Source organism: Elephas maximus, chromosome 13, assembly GCF_024166365.1.
Source record: "Elephas maximus indicus isolate mEleMax1 chromosome 13, mEleMax1 primary haplotype, whole genome shotgun sequence".
NCBI lineage: Eukaryota > Metazoa > Chordata > Mammalia > Proboscidea > Elephantidae > Elephas > Elephas maximus.
The window spans coordinates 16,762,162-16,775,637 of NC_064831.1; the positions used below are offsets into that span (position 1 = coordinate 16,762,162).

A 13,476-nucleotide genomic window follows, 5' to 3' on the forward strand; every position below is an offset into this window, starting at 1 on the left:
AGTATCAGTTAGTGGGAAGCTATTTTTAATAGCGATGCACATGGCATGTATAGGTAAAGTCAGAAGCACACAGGGGTACCTTATAAAATCTGCACTGTAAATATTGGAAAGTAGCTGCATACTATCGTGTTTTAAAAGATACAAGGATGAAGAATCACAACTGGAGGGGGAGGGATAACTTGACCAAATGATGTTGAAGCCATTAGTTACATTATAGAACAAGCAATAAAGATAGAGCCTACCTTCATCACTTTTTTTTTAAACGAGAAATTAAATAGTCGAATTCATATGTTTCAACAATAAGGACATGAGAAGAAAGCATTGGGAAATATTCATATTAAATCAATAAAAAGAAGCTTTCTAATCTTCAAAGTGATATAAGGGATGAAACTAATCTCCGCAACAAAAATATTCTGCACAAAATTAAAAGATGTGCCACAAAATAATCAAAATATTATTGGAATCAACATGAAAAGTACTAAACTCAAAATTTTAAAATGGGAAGAGGCAATAAACAATTACCAGAGGGCAAATCCTAACAGTTAGCCGATACATTACAAATAAAACCTTAATACCAGTTGTAGTAAATGAGATCGCCATTTGCAAATCCCGTCTTTACATGTGTGCAGTGCAACAGTGTCCTCATGTCCACCTGTATTTTCTGCTGCTGAGAAAGAGATTTCAATGACATATTTTAAAAAGCCTTTGTCTTTTGATTTAAATGTCCAGGCATCTATCCATCTTTCCTTCTTACTTTTCCATATACCCTCTCACTACGTTTGCAGCCCATTTTCTAAGGACCTAAAAAAAAAAAACAGTGTATTTGACTTTTTTGTGTTTGGCATTTTATCTCAACTATCTTCTTTGTTCCCTTTCCTGCCCTGATTGCTGGCTGAACCTCTGATGGGTCAGGGAAGCAGCGCAGTGTCAGGGCGTAAAGCACAGATTCTGGAGTCAGCCTACCTGGTTTCATGTCCTACCTCTGCTGGTTGGTAGTTCATCCAAGTGAACTAAGGAATTTACTCTTACTATCTCTTGCTATAAAACAAGAGGATTTCTTTTTTTTTTTTTTTTATCTGTTGCTATAAAAGAAGAGGATTTTAATAGAATTTGACTCAGAGATTTGATATAAGATGGAATGTGTTAATATTTATGAAATGCTTAGAGCAGTGTCTGGCCTACAATAACTGCTATGAATTGTATTTCATTTTTGTTTTTTGCTTAGATTGAAGTTTGTTATCTATCTTAATGCTGATGGTTTTTCAAAATGCAGAAGTGTTTCTGTATATAAACATATCAATCACTCTTTTTTGATATCTGAATTTTATCATAATTAACAAAGATTCCATTACCCAAAATAATATATAGTTTTTTATGGCATATTTAATTTTTATATTGAAATATTTCATATAGAATTGATTTTTAATAACAACTATATTGACATGTAAGGAACCCTGGTGGCATAGTGGTTAAAATTCTTGACTGCTCACTGAAATGTCTGTGGTTTGAAACCACTAGAGGCTCTGCAGGAGAAAGATGTTGCAGTCTGCTTCCTTAGAGATTTACAGCCTTAGAAACCCTACGGGGTCGCTATAAGTCAGAATCAACTTGATGGCAGTGGGTGTACGTTGACATATAACCCATATCCCATAAAATTAACCACTTTAAAGTATACCATTTAAAGTATACCATTTAGTGGTGTTTTCTAATCCCCAAATTGTGCAAAACCCTGAATGTCTAATTTAGAATGTTTTCATCACTCCAGAAAGGACCTTGTACCTATTAGCAGTCACTTCCCCCTTCCACAATCCGCCAAGCCCCTGGCAACCACTAATCTATTTTCTGTTTCTATGGATTTGGCCCTTCTGAACGTTTCATATTAATGAACTAAAACAATATATGGTCTTTTGTGTCTGGCTTCTTTCATTTAGCATAATGTTTTTAAAGGTGATTTGTGTTGTAGTATATGTCAGTAATTCATTTATTTTTGTTGTTGAATAATATTCCATTGTATAGATATGCCACATTGTATTTATCATTCATCAGTTGATAGACATTTGGGTTGTTTTCTCCTTTGAGCTATCATGGGTAATTCTGCTATGTACAGTTTGTGTGTAGACATACGTTTTGAATTATCTTGGGTATATACCTAGGAGTGGCATTGCTGGATCACATGGTAACTCTAAGGAGCCCTCGTGGTACAATGGTTAAACACTAACCATTCAGTACTAACTGAAAGGTTGGTGGTTCTAACCCGCTATTGGCCCTGTTGAGAAAAGGCATGATGATCTATTTCCATAAAGATTTCAGCCTAGAAAACCTTATGGGGCAGTTCTACTCTGTTGTATGTGTTCACTGTTGGTCACAATCTACTCCACAGCATACAATGGTTACTCTCTGTTGAAATTTTTAACAACTGCTAAACTGTTTCTAAAGCAGATACACTGTTTTGAATTCCCACCAGAAATATCTGAGGTTTCCAGTTTGTCTGCTTACTTGTCAACCCTTAATATCATCTGTCTTTTTTTATTTTAACCATCCTAGTGGGCGTGAAGTAGTATCACATTATGATTTTGATTTGCATTTACCTATTGACTAATAATACTGAACATCTTTTTATGTGATTATTGGACATTTACAAATCATCTTTTGAAAAATGAGTATTCAGATATTTTATCCATTTAATTTTTTATCCATCTTTTTAATGTTGAATTATAATAGTTGTTTATATGTTCTGAATATAACATGTGATTTGCAAATATTTTCTCCTATTTTGTGGGCTGTCTTTTTACTTCTTGGGAATTTTTTTTGAGGTACAAAGTTTTATGTTTTTCTTTTAAGTTTGATGAAACCCGATTTATCTATTTTTCTTTGGTTTCTTGTATGTTGGCGTCATATCTAAGAAACCTTTGCCTAATCCAAGGTTATGAAGATTTATACCTTGTTTTCTTCTTAGAATTTTATAGTTCTTATTGGCAATACTTTGCATGTAATGAGTTTTCCCTTGCTAATTTCAAGATTCTCTCTTGGGATTTAGCTTTTGACAATTTCACTATGATGAATCTAGATGTGGAACTCTTTTGTGTTTATCCCACTTGGAGCTTGTTGATTATATATGGCCAGATTAATGTTTGTCATCAAATTTGTTACATTTTTGACCATTTTTTTTCAAATACTCTCTCTCCTTTTCTCTCTCTCTCTTACTCTTCTGAAGCATGTTTATGGATATATTGGCACATTTAAAAGGGGCCACAAATCTCTGAGTCTCTGTTCATATTTTTCTTTTTTTTTCTTTCTGCTCCTAAGACTGGAAAATCTCAATTGACCTGTCCTCAAGTTACCTCATTCTTTCTCTGCTGCTTCAAAATGTTGTTGAGCCCCTCTAGTTAATTTTTCATTTCAATTATTTGTACTTTGAATTCAATAATTTCTATTTAGTGGTTTTTATATATAATTTCTATCCCTTTATATTGATATTTTCTATTTGGCAAGACATTATTTTCATACTTTTCTTTAATTTTTTAGCCATAAATTTCTTTAGTTCTTTGAAAATATTTTTGCAGCTTAGTCTTAGATCGATGTTTTTTTTAGCCCTCCAAAACAGTTGTATGTTTGTCCCCAGTAGTTTAAAATGGTATGGCTATTTTATTCTAATGTATTGTTTATTTCTGGACTTAAAAAAATTCTGTTGATATGGGTGTAAATTTTTCTCTAAGAACACATTGCTTTAGTGATTTTATCTGTGTATATGTATTATTAAGGAGCCCTGGTGGCTCAGTGATTAAGAGCTATGGATATTAACCAAAAGATCAGCAGTTCAAATCTGCCAGCTGCTCTTTGGAAACCCTATGGAGCAGTTCTACTTTGTCCTAAAAATTAATAATTACAAGTGTGAAGAAGATGATTAAGAGCTGTTTTGTTCACTTCAGCTACAAATCAGATAATGTATGTTATAGCTTTATTAATCTTAAACATGTAATTAAAAAATAAAATAAATATTTGGACATTGTATATAAATTCATGCACCTATAATAAATATCTAAAAGCAATGTTCATGACTGAGAGTACAATTTTTAAACAAAATATGTCTTGAGAAAATGGTAATTATAGGTCCTCCACTTTATGGGCCTAACAATTATCATTTTGATAATTTTAATACAATATTTTAGTTGATTTACTTGACTCCAAAATGCACCTTAAAAGTGTATTTTGACAATACATTTTAAGTACAAACATCTTGTTTCATTTTATTTTATTTTGCTTTTTTCTGTAGGACTTTGGAGACGATGGTTCCCTGTATATAACTAAGGTTACCACAACTCACATGGGCAATTATACCTGCTACGCCGAGGGCTATGAATACGTCTATCAGACTCACATCTTCCAAGTGAATGGTAAGAAGTGTGGTGTTGAGGTATATATATACTTTTTGGTTTTTTTTGCTTCACCAGATGTTCAAAGAACATCACAGTTGACTACGAAAGCAAGGCTTCCTTTTTTTTTTAGTTCAGTCAAGCTTTCAATTTTTTGCCTTTTGGATCTTAATGTTTATATGAAAGCTTTTCAATTAAAAAAAAAAGTGCCCAAATGAATATATACTATAAATTAGTGCTACTTTTTCATCATGAATTATTACAGAGTAACTGTTTTTAATTGGAAAATTCAAGCATAAGAAATTTAAATTCCTCGTTCAGCTTAAGAATATCAACACTTAAGTAACATATAATTTTTGGAAACTGAAAAATCAACCATCTTATAATTTTTAATTGAATCAGCTGTTTAGTTATTTATTAATGACACAGAAACTTGTTATTTATGTACAGCAAATATTATACTCTTGATTATAAATTTAATGGCTGTGGACATGGCCAGGTAACCTGATATAATCCCTACATCAGAGCATTGCTTTATTCCTGGTTTATTTCAGATTTCATTTATGTGCTTGAATTGATATAGGATTGCAGATATGATCTGTTAGTAAACACTGATTCATTTCTGTAATTTATACTGATATATATTAATATACTTTATGATTTATAAAAGAAGGCAGGACTTTACTGACTTTAAGTGGGAAATGCAAGTTGGATAGTGTGGTTGGCATGAATTGAGAAGAAACTGGCAGAAAATTACTTTGGAGAGGTAGCATGGGGTCAGATCATTTGGAGCATTGTGGGCCTAGGGAAATATTTGGATTCTCAGTCTAAGTGTAATGCAAGTCCATCAAAGAGTTTTGTTTATGGAGTGGTGCACCCTGATGCTTTGTTTTGTTTTGTTTTGTTTTTAATGAGTTGAAGCACTGTGCTATGTTAAAAGGCTGTATAGTTACTTAGGTGAGACATAATGGCAGTTTAAACTATGATATTGATGATGGAGGTATAAAGAAGTGGTCATATTTGGAATATATTTTAAAAGTAGATCTGATGATACCACTGATGAATAATATGTGAGTGTGAGAGAAAGATTTTTAAAAAAATGAGTGTAAGATTTGCAAAGAAGAAGTTGAGGGTAAAATGGTGTCATTAACTGCAAGTTTGGAGATTGAGTGAGATTAAAAAATCATAGGAAAAAAAACAACCAACAACAAAAGGAACTGTAGGGCATTAGTCTTAGCTTGGTCACATATGCCAACAGTCAGTAAAGAATCTCTGCAAAAGATGGGGTGAGGACTAGTCTTGGAACAATCATTTCCCCATGGATGCAGCAGCTAGATAGAAATGCATAACCTTGGAAATGAATACAAATGGATATGAAGTCACAGGCCTGAGCCTTGGGGCTGAGGTTAACACATGGAGGAGGAGAAAAGAAGGCTCAGAACGAATATCCTGTGATGGGGATTGTATGTCCTGAAAACCAACTGAGAAAATTTAGAAAAGACAGGGGAATTCTGTGTGTGGGCCCTCCACAGAAGCAGATCTACTAGACCTTCAGCACTGGAGCAAACCCAGTTGTCATCCCGACCTGGGTCAAGGTTTTGAACCTAACTTCCGAGAAAACCAGTGAAGAAGGCAGATGAGATGTGGAGTTGATGCTTGCTGTTCCCTGTGTCCTAAGGTGTTTGAAGCTGGACTTTCAGACAGAGCAATTGTACCTGCCGACGCAATGATTTGGGAGGATTGGACAAGTCTGTCGGTGGTATTTTCTATCTCTCCGCTGCGTCCGTGGGGAAAGGATTGTTCCAAGACTGGTTCTCACCCCATCTTCCGCAGCGATTCTTTACTGACTGCTGGCGTATGTGACAAGGCTAAGCCTAATGCGCTACAGTTCCTTTTGTTGTTGATAGCTTTTTTTTTAGGGAGAGGAATTCTCCATTTTAGTGTTTGGCTAGCTTAAAGTTTTTAAACGCTTCTCAAAAACACACACTAACAGGATGTGGAGAAAGTTGGTGTTTGGATTGGCGATGTGCTACATTCTCATTGGAAACTTAAGGCAGGTAGCTCTATTTGTTACCTTTTTTTTTTTGGTATGTATGCTTGCTAACTTTTACCCGGTGTATTTTTCTCAACTTTACCTTTAGAATTATTATTTATTTCATTCTTCTTTTATATAATCTTAGTGACTTAAGTAAGATGAATTAGTTCTTTCTTCTATCTCTTAGTCCTGATTACTGATACTTCTAGTCTAAGTACCAACTGTACTCATAGTGCTCTTGGTGATTTTTAGGGTAGTGTATTGTTTTTGTTCTTCCTGGGTCAGAATCCCATGAAAAAATAATCAAAAATACTAAACACTGGTAGTCACTCATACTTTCTGGAAGTTGGATTTGAAATCTGCATTTTGACAAGCTTCCTAGGTAATCATGATGCATGATAAAGTGTAAGAATCATTCTAAATAGCTGTTCTTCAGGAGTTTCCTCTACTCACTCTCTACTCCTCTACCCTGTCTAATCCAGGTTTCTTGCATAACTCACGCATTTACCACAATTCCAGCTGGGATACCCAGGAAGAAAACGTTAAGCCAAATGTAGGTTTTTGTGTTACAGGATGCGCCTTGGGCAGCGTCAGGAAAATGCAGCTTCTCCTCATTATTGTCCCCTCTGTGAAAGGACTCCTTACACTCTGTGATCTCAGGTTTTTCAGAAGATGGAGTGTGGGAATAAAAAAATAATAAAGCCTCAGGAATATGCCCCCCGCTTCACACACACACCAGACTTCACAGTATGCATTAATGAAGGGAATTTCCACGTTAGCAATGCCTGCCTGTGCACAGCGCTAATGCTTTCCCCGTTTTTAGGAACACAGATCCCTGAACCAATATTTTAAAGGGTGTAAAGCCAGTCTCTTTCTAACACCCTCTCCAGTATCTAAACTTTTTTAAAGGTTTTCATGAAGGGATGCAGATTTGGAGAAAAGAGAGGGCAAACCAGAGGAGGAATGTGATTTGAGCACTGAAATGGAATCCTTGAATGTTGTCGACGATTAGGACAAGACTAGCTTTTGTCCAATATTGGGGATAAAACTATGACTGAAGTCAGTACAAGACAGGACAAACCTGTTGCCTTGAAGTTGATTCTGACTCATAGTGACCATATAGAATAGACTAGAGCTGCCCCATAATGTTTCCAGGGATCAGTTGGTAGATTTGAACTGTTGACCTTTTTGTTACCAGCTTAACCTCTTCACCACTGGGCTGCCAAGATGCCACAAAAGAGAATAAGAGAGAAGAAATAAAGAATACAGGGAGACTATCGAGGAGAACGTAGGCTGAAAGTTGAATAGAATACTGTGGAGAGTAATGTGGGGTCAAGGGAAGGAATTTTAAAAAGCTGAAAATCTGACAGCAATATTTTATGCTTTACTGGGTAAAGAAGAAAAGAGATCATCTCAGATAAAAAGGGGATCAATATAGGAGCCAAATCCTTAAAAATCTGATGTGATATAGCAACAGATGGAGGATTTGGTCTTTGGAAGATGCAGAATTCATCTGTCCTAAAAGAAAGGAAGACAGATGGTTTGAGGACAGATGCCGGGGGTTGGAACAAGAGGTAACCCTGTTTGCATTGCTTGGATTTTTTCAGTGAAATGAGGAATGACAACCCTTGAAAGTGAGAAATTTGTGGGAGCTTAAGTGGTTTTTAAGTGGTTTGAGGCAAGGGGACGTAAAATAATCATTTTGCAGGGCCAGAGGGTAATGGAAATAGCAAAAATATAGTTGGGATATTGCACAGGGCTTTGGGCAATATTGAGCTGATTTTCAATTTAAAGAGAAATGAGTAATAGTCAGCCTATTAGTTTTTTTTTCCTTTCTTTCTTTTTCAGTAGTGATGATTGTGAAGTTGCAGTTTCACAGAAATGAAGAGATCTGAATTTGACCAGAGTTCTGGTTTGTTAGATGAGTAAGTGGGACAGAGACAGAGGTGGCAAAGTTGAGCAAGTTTGCAAGGGAGTGATTATAATGAAGTACCAGTAAGTCCTAGGTGAGGAGCAAAGTGAGGCCATGAGAAATGCGATATGCAGTGAAAAATTGCCTGGAGATTCCAGTTAGGTCAAGTATTGCTAGAACAGAGGACAAGAGGGAAAGCTTTGCAATAATTTCACTCAAAGCATTTCTCAAGGCTTTTGATAATTTTTGTTTATAAGAACTGTTTTTCATTTGGTCAAGTCTATACAAAGGAATTTATGGACCCCTAAGTTTTTTTTTTTTTTTTTTTTTTTAAGGTTCGCTTGGTGTTTGCTCAGTCCAGATGTTCTTCTAAATCTAAGTTACCAGTTCTGGCCTTACCAAAAAGGAGAAATGAGATACAGAGTAAGATTGAGTCATCAAAATTGACCATTGATCAAAAAATTGTTCTACTGCATTTTTATCTGCAAGGGAAGACAATAAATCCATTTCAGAAATTATTTTTAGTGTTTAAATTATTTGAGGATTTCAAAAGCAGGGTAGAAAATGTATTATAGGTGTACTGTATCATAGGTAAGGGATTCACCTCACTGGCTAGTAACAGAGACTCAGAATAACAAGGATTCATAGAAAATAGGTTTTTTTTTTTTTTTCTTGCACATAAAAGAAACCCAGATGAGGCTGTTCAAGGGTAGCAATTTCATACTGTCATCAATATCCTACACTTCCTCCGTCCTGGTGAGCATGTGGCTTTCATTTGTCAATATCATCTAAGATTTCAAAATGGCTGATGCAATTCCAGTCATCATGGACATATTTTAGGAAGGAAAAAGAGAACAGGAGGAAGGAAAAATGTTGGCAACACCAATAATAACATCCTCTGACAAGCCCTACATGCAAATAAATTGCAAATTATGTTTCTTTTATTTTGCTGTAGTTCTACCCATAGCAGTACAGCGGTTCAATTAATTAGAAGGAAAGGGAAAATACATATAGGGGGAGTAACTAACTGTCTTTGTCAAAAAATGTCTAGTATGTCAAAATATTTTGCAAAACAAGTGTAGGACCATGGCACTTTATAATAAAATATCTAGAAATGGTAAGATTAGTTTTAAAACAGCATTCCTACAACTGAACTGCTGTACTGTCTTTTTACGGTCCCAATAAACCTTCAAAACAAGTTTAACTCATTTTCCAACAACTTTTCAGGAAACACTAAAAGATCTTTTAGAAAATAAGAATTTTGCATGGAGTTTAAAATATTTATCTTAACAGTTTGTCAATTAGTGATAAAAATAAAATTTATTACTAATTACCATAAAAAGCTCTGAAAATACCACAAGTTGTAGGGATTTGTAGAAGAATACTTTTCAAGTGCAAAGTCTATTTAAATATCTCAGGGTGCAAGTCAAATAAAAGTCCATCAATAGCCCTTGTTTGTTTTCAGACAATGCAAAAATAGATTATTGAAACATGAGCGTGCCTCTGAGTCCTTGTCAGAAGAAACATGTATAAATCAAAGCAGGTTGACTTTACCAGCGGAATTCATTTCATGTTTTTTTCATTTTTTCATAAAGCAAATTGTCTTTAGATCTTGAGCTTATGATACAAAATGTTTGAAACGTTTAAAGTCATTCAGTGTTTACACTACCCTCTAGGCAGAAAGCTTGTCCATATTCACAATAGAACCGTATGTAAGCTGTTGCTTCATTTTTTCATACTATTTAAGATTTCACACATAATGCTTAGTGGATGTCGTGTTTTTCTTTTTGTTTTCCTACTCCTGTCAGAAATTTCTGCATACAATTATTGATTTATTCTGCCTGTATATCAAACACGCCTATTTTTCTCTTTCAAAGTTTGGAAACATCTAAAAGAAAGACAGAAATACGGAGATTAAAGCATGACCCTCATTTCTGATGAAACTATTTAGAGGAAGTGACTTTAGTCCTGGGCAATGATGGGCTTCTTATCCTTGGCATTGTAAAATTGAATTTCTTCATCCACGGAGCCTTTCCTGACAAAACTTCTGTATGGACAAAATACAAATGAGAATAAACCTTTATGTAAGCAGGAAGATCCGGGAAGAGAGAATAAAGTGGCCCAGGCCTTCCCTCTCCCTCTCCCATTGTGTGTAAATAAAGGAATAGAGAGAAATTATGAGGATTATTCCAGCTCTGTGATTCTCATACTGTGTCTGCTATACGAGCATTATCAACAATTTAGAAAAGTAAACCTCTGGACACACCTACTGACTCAGAAACTGTGGGTGAGGAGTTCAATAATCTGTGTTTAAATGCACCTCTTGGTTATTCCAGTGGACATAAATATTCAGAAACCGCTGTTCTAGCAATTTTGTGTCATAGAAAAAAATGACGTATGGAAATAAATGTCCCTTTCTCATATTCTCAGCTTTTTATTCTCTTAATTTTGACTTGGAAGTTCAGGCTTATAGCAATCTAAGAGATGCCTGTCCTTTAGGATGTGAGAATAGCCATGTTTCAGATAGGTCTGCTGTCTCCTGAAGCAGACGATGTTGATTTCTTGCTCCATACCCACCTGGGCTGTGGTGGACGTCCCCTGACTGCTTCCTACTCAAAAAGAGCCCTTCTTCTTAAAGATATGATCTAGCATGGGAAGTTTTATCAGCCATACTAAAGGCAGTCCAACATGTTAGGGATTAATGATCCCAGAAACAGTCCTCAGTAAACGAGGGACCGAGTCAGTGGAAAATAAACACGGCGTCCTATTCACATAGTGGGAAAATTCTGAGGTGTGTTCTGTATGATTCCACATGAAGTGCAACCCACAGAGGAATTAAACCATTTTACCCATAATTTTGTTGTTTTTTTTTACCCATAATTTTAACAAGCTCCTGAATGCACCCTTATAGGCACCCTTGTGCCACCAGGCACAACAGCTGAGTGCTTGACTGCTGACTGAAAGGCTGGTGATTCTAACCTACCCAGTGAATTCAAAGGAGAAAGACGTAGCGACCTTCTCCTGAAAGGATTACAGCCAAGAAACCCTTTGGGGGCAGTTCTACTCTGTCACATGTGGTCATCATGAGTCAGAATCAACTCAAGAGCACTCATAGTTATCTAGTGCTGCTGTAATAAAAATACCACAAGTGGACAGTTTTGGCAAACAGAAATTTATTCTCTCACAATTTAGGAGGCTAGGAGTCCGAATTCAGTACGCCAGCTACAGAGCAAGGATTTCTTTCTCTGTCGGCTCTAGGGAAAAGTCCTTATCATCAATCTTCCCCTGCCCTAGGAGCTTCTCAGTGCAAGAATCCTGAGTCCCAAGCACTAGCTCCACTCCTGGCTCTTCTTGCTTGGTGGTAATGAGGTCTCTCTCTTACGTCTCTGAAGAAATTGACTCAAAATACAACCTAATCCTGTAGACTGAGCCCTACTCGTTTTCATAACTGCCTCTAATTCCACCTCATTAACTTCATGGACGTTAGGATTTACAATACATAGGATAATCACATCAGATCACAAAATGGAGGACAACTGCACAATACTGGAAATCATGGCCTAGCCAGGTTGGCACACATTTTTGGGGGACACAATTCAATCCATGACAGGCACCTAACACAAAACAACATATATTATATTATATTACATTACATTATATTATATATAATATATATATGTATTATAAACCCATAGCACTTAACTACTATTTTATAGTGGTACAAACATTTAACACCTTTTGCTTCTAATTGAATGATTGGAGGTTTGAGTTTACCCAGAGGTGACTTGAAAGAGCGGCCTGGAGATCTACTTCTGAAAAATCAGCCATGGAAAACCCTATGGATCATAGTTCTACTCTGACACATATAGGGTTGCCATGAGTCAGAGTCAATCTGACAGCAGCCGGTTGCTTTGGTTTTATGTATATGTATATATATATATATATATATATATATATATATATATATATGTTTCCCATGGACTGCCAAAAGAATGAGCAAATCTGTCTTAGAAGAAGTACAACCAGAATGGTCCTTAGAAGCAAGGATGGTGAGACTGTGTCTTACATACTTTGGACATGTTGTCAGGAAAGATCAGTCCCTGGAGATGGGCGTCTTACTTGGTAAAATATAGGGTCAACCCAAAAGAGGAAGACCCTCAAGAAGATGGATTGACACAATGGCTACAACAATGGGCTCAAGCATAACAATGACTGTGGGCATGGTGCAGGACCAGGCAGTGTTTTGTTCTGTTGTACACGGTGTTGCTATGAGTCGGAACCAACTTGACGGCACCTAACAACAACAACAAAATATTTAAATAGGTGTTGTCAGGTTGGTTCTGACTCATAGCAATACTATGTATAACAAAACAAAACACTGCCTGGTCCTGCGCCATCCTCACAATAGTTGTTATGTTTAAGCCCATTATTGCAGCCACAGTGTCAATTCATCTTGTTAAGTTTCCTGCTCATTTTCACTGACCCCCTACTTTACCAAGTATATCTACTCTAAAGACTGGTCCATCCTGATAACATGTCCAAAGTAAGTGAGACAAAATCTTGCCATCCTCGCTTCTAAGGAATATTCCGGCTATAGTTCTGAAGGTGCCCTGGTGCCTCAGTGGTTAAATGCTCAGCTGTTAACCGAAAGGTTGGGGGTTTGAACCCTTGAACTGCTCTGCTGGACAAAGATGTGGCAGTCTGCTTCCATACAGGTTACAGAGATTACAGCCTTGGAAATGCTGTGGAGGAGTTCTACCATGTCCTATTGGGCCACTATGAGTTAAAATTGACTCAACAGCAACAGTAACTGGTGTGTTAAAAAAATGTATATTATATATATATATAAAACCAAACCCACTGATATGTGTAGTTGATCCCTACTTATGGAGACCTCGTGGGTTACAGAGTAGAACTGTTCCATAGGGTTTTTTTTTTTTTTCTTGGCTGTAATTTTTACAGAAGTGAATTGCTGGGCATTTCTTTTGTGGTACTTCTGGGTAGATTCAAATTACCAACCTACCACTTGTGCCTCCCAGTGACCCTCCTGGAGGTGATAGATAGATAGATAGATAGATAGATAGATAGATAGATAGATAGATAGATAGATAGATAGATAGATAGATAGATAGATAGATAGATAGATAGATAGATAG

The 13,476-nt window shown here is 36.1% G+C and overlaps 1 protein-coding gene across 3 annotated transcripts in view; it reads left to right on the forward strand.

Moving 5' to 3' along the window:
- The window catches only part of FSTL5 (follistatin like 5), an 873,776-nt gene that overhangs the window by 595,574 nt on the left and 264,726 nt on the right, over nt 1-13,476 (forward strand). For all 3 annotated transcript variants that reach the window (XM_049906161.1, XM_049906162.1, XM_049906163.1), the window contains exon 7: nt 4,274-4,394. In XM_049906161.1, the coding sequence (XP_049762118.1) occupies nt 4,274-4,394 (121 nt within the window). The remainder of the gene's footprint in view (nt 1-4,273; nt 4,395-13,476) is intronic.